General features: G+C 40.2%; 1 protein-coding gene across 2 annotated transcripts; it reads right to left on the minus strand.

Annotated features, from left to right (window-relative positions):
* Positions 1-193: 193 nt before the first annotated feature.
* Positions 194-6,616, minus strand: ublcp1 (ubiquitin-like domain containing CTD phosphatase 1). Of its 2 annotated transcripts, XM_039777020.1 has the most exons (11): positions 6,463-6,616; positions 5,846-6,129; positions 5,352-5,443; positions 4,860-4,945; positions 4,621-4,736; positions 3,301-3,399; positions 3,114-3,151; positions 2,844-2,942; positions 2,530-2,646; positions 2,296-2,423; positions 194-1,952 (listed from the first exon to the last, which is right to left on the minus strand). In XM_039777020.1, exons 2-11 carry the CDS (start codon positions 5,997-5,999, stop codon positions 1,925-1,927), a joined length of 957 nt encoding a protein of 318 aa, XP_039632954.1. In that variant the 5' UTR covers positions 6,000-6,129; positions 6,463-6,616; the 3' UTR covers positions 194-1,924. The 2 variants fall into 2 exon arrangements, with proteins under 2 accessions (XP_039632954.1, XP_039632955.1); XM_039777021.1 differs by lacking the exon at positions 2,844-2,942.
* Positions 6,617-7,091: the final 475 nt, after the last annotated feature.

Genomic DNA, 7,091 nt, shown 5'->3' on the forward strand with positions numbered 1-7,091 from the left:
AAATAAAGTACTCATTCCTTTATGCCTGTTGTAACTCATTTGCAACTATCCTTTCAGAATTGTTGCTAAAATGTTTCCTAACATTTAAACAATTTTTGTATAATCTCTCAAATGTATTGGTAATTTTTGTAAACGATGTCAATATTCGGTGGCTACACATTTTTACAAGACTTAAGGAACAATGAGCAGGCAATTTAGATACAAAAAAAAGGTTTATTGTCATATTTACAGCCAGGATGTCAGGGATGTGGTGAGGAAAACACAAAAAAGCAGATCAAGAAACTATCTCAATAAATGAAATGGAAAGGAGTTGAATGTCCAAAACAGCTGTAAACCTGACATTTGAAAAAAAAAAAAAAAAATCACATTCCTGATGTTTCCAAGAGCTTCAGACACACCTTCCCCCGATACTTCCCCTTCTTCATCCATAACTTAAAATCAACATTGACAATAAGTGCAGACACACTCATTTCATTAATAAAGCAGCTACAAAAAAAAAACAACGGAAAATGCACATTTTGTGCGGTCAGTTTCTTGCATTCCCATCATTATCACTCATCCTCACTTTGTTCATTGACATTTGGATGTACCTAAACTGTTCAGTAAAAGCTCTAAACAAAACAAATACTACTTAATTCTACATAAAAAAAATAAATAAAAAAAAATGTAACCGATCCTTTGCGTGTGCTTCCAACAACCAAGCTGTCACGTAACAATGGAACAGAAAAACACAAATACATTTCTGGGCAAATATGCACACACACACACCCATCCCCCCTGGGAACCTGACTGTTTGTGTGCCTACAGTATGTACAGCCTCCTCCAACCCACAGGCCTGTGTCTAGTGACTCCGGCATACAAGACGTTTTCCATCAAAACATGTACATGGCATTGGTTGTTTTGATGAAAGTATTTTCAACCGGTCTTGATCTCAACAGCTCTTAATGTCACAGTAGCTCTGAGGATTATTGCATACGTCAAATTGTGTCGGTTGCAGGCATAAGTTTGATGCTCAAGGATTTAGATTTATCTTTGACCACTGCTATCAACATATTCTGCCATTCCAATTTTTCACTTTAATTTTTCACTACAATTTGGGCAGAATTAACTTGACAGATGTACTGCAGTACAAACCATATTTGTAAAATTTGTTGAAGTTATTCTTTCCTGTTGAATGTCACATTTAATCATTTTCAATCAGTCTTTCTCACACATGTAAAAGTAAGCATATTGGCTTTTGTTTATCTCAGTCTCTACAGAATATGCAATAGGTAAGATCTTAACTTCGTACAGGGGTGGGGGACACCACCTGTTGACCTTAACCATGGTGACATTTTATTTGTATCTGTTTTTACTAGCTTGGTATAGCATGATAGTCATAGCAAAGTATGTCTACCTTTTAGTAAAAGACAAGCAACTTCACACTACCGATAATGTGAAAATGTTGTAAACCCCACCCATCTAGAAGACCAAGCAGGTTTAAAAGCTCTCAAATATTTTTAGGTAGTGTTTAGCCGTGGTCTTCAAGACGTATTATAGACAGCTGACTAAAGTAGGTTTGTAGATGTTTGTGGGTCATGGTTGATCGTGGCATGCGGCCTCAACCCTAGGGGTAGTTTTTTAACACAGGTGTATTTTACGATTACCGCACAGGTAACTGACGTTAGGTAACTGCCATTATTATTGTAATAAATGCAAAAACTTTGTGTGATTCGGGAGAGAACATGCAAAGATATAAATTAGGAAGCCCATCTCAGTCCTGAGCTTTTGAGTGTTGTTGGCTGCAGGGTTAGTGTAGGATTTGTAGTAAGGTTTGTAATAAAGGGCTTGTAATAGCCAAGTTTGTGTGTGTGTGCGTGTGTGTGAACTGGATGATGGGATGGTAGCGTCCAGCCCAAGTCTTTGCAGAGGATACAGTCCCTCCTCAGTGGTGCTGCCTTTTAGATAGGTACCTACACACACACACACACACACACACACACACACACACACACACACACACACACACACACACACACACACACACACACACACACACACACACACACACACACACACACACACACACACACACACACACACACAAATGTAGTTATTTCATAGTTTAGATCTATGTAGGTTAATTTATATCAATTTCAGAGTACGCGTGTGTTCTTGGATGTATTTTAGGTATATCGCTGGTATATTTGTTTTCTCTTTATTATTTTGTTGTATAAGGGACTTCTTAGGTGCTACAACCATGCATTATGTCACTACTGCTATGCAATTAATACTTTTTGGCATATGTGTGCCTACCTCTCCCAGTGTTTGTGGTTGAGTCCACTGAAGTCATCAAGCTTGGCAATTTCTTTGAGGTACTGAGCCAGTTTATAGAGCTCCCTGTCCTTCTCTCTGTTGAGATGGGCCTTCATGAAGGGTCGGATCTACGCGCACACACACACAATAGGATTCAGAAAAAGCTGTGCATAATGCTGATAATGATGAGGAAGAGGTGGGGTTGAAGTAATGACGATAATGCTGGCCGCCTACCTTTAGTCCATTCTGTGGGTTCATGAGGAAATTTCGTCCAATGTCGTCAAACATAATGGTGTTCTTCCTGTTGTAAAATTCTCCGTACTTCCCCCATATCACACCCAGGGGCTTGACCTGGATACATGGATACAGCACAAATAAAGACACAATCCATAATCAAAAGGTAAACAAAACCACACTACACAACAACTACATTTAAATATACATGCTTTCTTCTGCTGAAAAAGATTAGTTTACATCAGTAATATGTGTAACTGCAGCAGTGAAACATGCCAATATCTCCATTTATGATCCACTGTGTGTGTACCAACCTCCACAACCCCTCTCTTAGGGGTATGTACCGTGATCATTGCTGCACTGTCCAACATAAACGTAATCTTGTAGTTAGGGTTGTCTGTCACTCCCAACTCCTACACACACACAGGCAGTATTGTTATCTTTTGTTACCCTCTGAACCCAAATACTGTGGGTTAAATTGATTAACACTGCCACCTTTTGGCAGAAGAGGGTACAGTACAGTAATGGTAGCAGTAATTTAGCCTGAGCAACAACACCAAAAAGAACACAAGTGGAATACTAACTTTCATTTTGGCATCAATCCACTTCATACTTGTAGCAGCTAAGGAGAGAAAGCACATGTGTAAGATGCAGATTCCACAAGCAGAGATTGCTGGGTACCAGCACACAGAGGAAATCCAAAACAATAAATGCCCATAAGATATGTACTTAGTAGATGAAAAAAAAGCAGAGATAGGAGAAGAGACATACACCAGATGACAATGTCATAGTCCTCGTAGGCTGATGTCAGAAACTCGTGAAGGTATGGTCTCATCAGCTCCTGACCCGTTTCTGCACACGACTTGTGATCTAAACACACACAACAAATCAATGCATAGTGTCGTAGATTAAACTAGCAACTGATAGGCTGACAAACAGTGCCTGTACATTCTGAAAAGTGTCCTGTTCTATTGACTGCCATTACAAAAGGAGTCAGCAAAATACAGATTTTGTGTCAAACGCTTTCAATACTCATTTTCCGCACTACTGATACTTTCTCTTCTCTCCAACAGCGAGTTGACACACATCGCTGCAGTGCCCACATAGAACCATCTCCTCGAATTCACTTACAGTGCTGTCTTCTCGTCCCTTGTCTCATTCGCTCTGGTTGAATATAATAATTTGCGGGTTTTGTTATGGTGTTAGCTCATTAAAGATGGCAAGTGCAGAGCTTTTGCAACTGGTTTGGGATGACAAAGAAAACAGCAAGAAAGCTGTTTGGAAATACTAATAATTATTTACTACAGTCATCAGGGTTGTCCCTACCATTGTAACACTTAGGCGCAGCCCCTAAATGTTTTTTCACAGCGCCCTTAGAAATAAAGAAATAAAAAAAAATAAAAACTACGCTGAGAATCCTTTGCCACGTTTTGCTGTCACTGATGGCCGCACTAGCTTTTCTGTTCCTCTCCTCTGCGTGTTTCCTCTGCAGGGCTCAGCTCACACAGAGCAGACAGCAGAGCAGAGAGGCTGAGGCAAGGAGACGGTGAACCAGGTGAAGTGAAGGTAAGGCTTTACTCAAGTTGCCGTCAACTTGAGTAAAAAGTAGAAAAGTGATATTTCCACCTGCATGTGTCCACACAACCAAAGCACCTAAGCCCTCCAGAAACCTAGGGAAAACCTGGTCGGTCAGTTGTTAAGTTTATCTTTTAATTAAATGTTCAAATGTTATGCCCTCAATTTTGTGTCAATTTCCCCCTGTGGTACCGAAAATGGTATAGAATATCGATGTTCTTCAAGGTACTGTATCAATGTTAGGAATTTCATTATCGTGACAACACTAGTATCAATCTGTCAACATTTTCTATTTGTTCGTAAAAGCGTCAACCCTGTGAACATTTCTCAGATTACACACATACAACGAATGTGCACACATGAAGAGAAGAGACAGTTCAGACGCAGTATTGAAGTAAATGGTTTGTAATGTACAGTTAGAGTAAGCGCACAATGTTTACTATTAGCATGCTGTGATTTAACAAGCCATGAAGTCACTGGTTTTCCAGTCATAATGTCTGTGTCAATGTAACTCACCAAACAGTGTATAGTCCACATCCAGTACCAGAAGACCCTTGCCTTCTCTGGGAGGGTTCATCTCCTCCACCTTATAGTCTTTCACTCTGCGGGCGATCTTAGCCAGGTTCTCCTCTCTAGACACATAGAACATTTGTTTCTCAGACACACGCGGATATATTTTCTCATGGCCCCTCATACATTTCATCTTGCCTCTGTAATAGCCACAGACACATACAAATCCCATCAAACTATCTAACCTGTTCTCCACTTCAATGACCTCCTCCTCGATGTCAAAATCGTTGACCACGTCATCGTTCTCTGGGGGAGGGGCTAGAACCTCTTCCTGAACAAAACAAAACACATGTACAGTTAAAGTTTACCAGTCAGCCAAGGGGAACATTTAACACAACACAGTAAATAAGCAAAAAGTAAGACTTTAGATGTCAGAGAGCAAACAACCCAATCCGCTAGTTGGACAAAAATTACAACACTGTAGTCAACAGCTAGCTAGCTCATCACTTAACCAACAACTTATTGACCAGTTGATTAAAGCTAGTTAGTGACATAAAGTCTTAAATAACAAGGAAACATTTTTATAATGTTACTCTTTGAATAAATATTATGTTCTGGTTGTACTGCAAATTAGCTGGTGAAACTCAGGCTCTTAGCCTGTGGACTGGACAACTACTCCTGAATTCCAACCAGATACATTTGGAGTCAGTTGATTTCTCGATCACCCTGCCACTTACCAGGCTCTCCTCTCTGGTACCCATCATCATGATCTTAGTGTTAGGCTTCAGCTTCAGAGAGCCCAGCTTCACCTCATCCTCTGCAGGTTTACCTGGAGGAAGGAATAAAGAGAGAAAGAACAGGCGAAGAGAGAGATCAATTTAGCTGCAAACCTCACATACAATTACAAAAAAAAGACAGGTGAAGAAAATTGACACTCAGACAGGTAACAGACTGAGAAATGTTTGTACACGTAAAACATCAGCTAGTTATGAATGTGGATTAACATAGCCAAAGCCTGGGGAGATGTAGGGGTGGATTTATTTGATCAGGTTTTTTTTTTTTTTTTTCATTCAGGAGTTTTTTTTACATACTGTATAGTTAACCATAATGCAAAGGCACAAAGGGAAATAAAGTCCTGATATCTTGTCCACCTTGGTTTGGGTATCATATGGCATTATTCACACTAGCTCCACCACGTACAACGAACTTGTGACCACTGATGCCCTCTCACCTTTGACCTTGAGTCCTAGTAGTTTCTGTCTCTCTGGCAGCACCCCAGTCAAGGTCTTAATGGACTGTTTCAGGTCCATCACTGTGTCCTCCTCAGACAGAGAACTGATGGAGTACTCCTGACCTCCCCACTTTATGATCACTGATACCGACATGGCACACACAGGCTCTTCACACACATAAACACACTCGGCTGCAGCTGGAGTCACGTATGCACGCGCACAGATGAGTGCACACTTTTAAGCAAATGTTTCCAGCTACAGTAACAAACATGCACACGTACACCTTGCAGAGAGAGGGGCAAAATTACAGGAGAAGTGTCAGCATGCCACGCTGTAACTGGCTGTAGCTTGAGCAAAACAATACAAAGTAGCTAATAATGAAACACAACGAGCAAAACATGACATCAGTTTTGTTAAGCATGTGTAGTTTTGGCTGGCTAATTCAATACCCAACGGCCAAATGCCACTTAATCAGAGCAGACACCTTGACTGTTCCTGATGTTGACATTTTTAGCTTTAAATGGCTAACATTGGCTAGCAACAACGTAAACACGCGAGGTAACGAGCCAAGTAGCTAACATTAGCTGACTAAGCTATACGGTTTGGGTATCCTTACTTGGTAGAGCAAACTAGCATGTAACGCTAGGCAAACACTATCAAATTTCGTCGGAAAGTTGAATGAATGAATGAAGTTCGCCGTTCAGTTTCATTCATCGAGCGGCGCACACTGTTCTTCCTGGCGTCCCGAATCCTGCCGGTAGTGACGTAGAAAAAAAAAGCTTTGTTACCATAGTGACCATATTTCAATAGATTTTACATACAATCGTTTGATAATAGTTTTTCCACTTACTTCATCCTTAAATGTAATCTAGTAAAGACAAGAACAAAAAAAGAAAGAAAGAAAACAAAGTTGTGGACGAGTATAATCAACATTAAGTGTGGCCTATTTTAATGTTATGCTTCTGACTTTATCTCTCATTGATCACAATTTGAAAAAGACACGTTCTTGTGTTTGCTCTTTCTCAATGGATCCTGTAACGTTAGCCTATCATTATATCAGAAATCAGATAATGCCATAATTACTGGATACAGGCATGGTTCTAGACTGCTTTGAATTGGGGGCAGTAAGAGATGTTGGTTGGGCACCAACTAGTGTTAAAGGTCCCATGACATGGTGCTCTTTGGATGCTTTCATATAGGCCAGTGGTCCCCTAATAGTGTATCTGAAGTCTCTTTTATATAGAC

Source organism: Perca fluviatilis, chromosome 16, assembly GCF_010015445.1.
Source record: "Perca fluviatilis chromosome 16, GENO_Pfluv_1.0, whole genome shotgun sequence".
In the NCBI taxonomy this organism is placed as follows: Eukaryota; Metazoa; Chordata; class Actinopteri; order Perciformes; family Percidae; genus Perca; species Perca fluviatilis.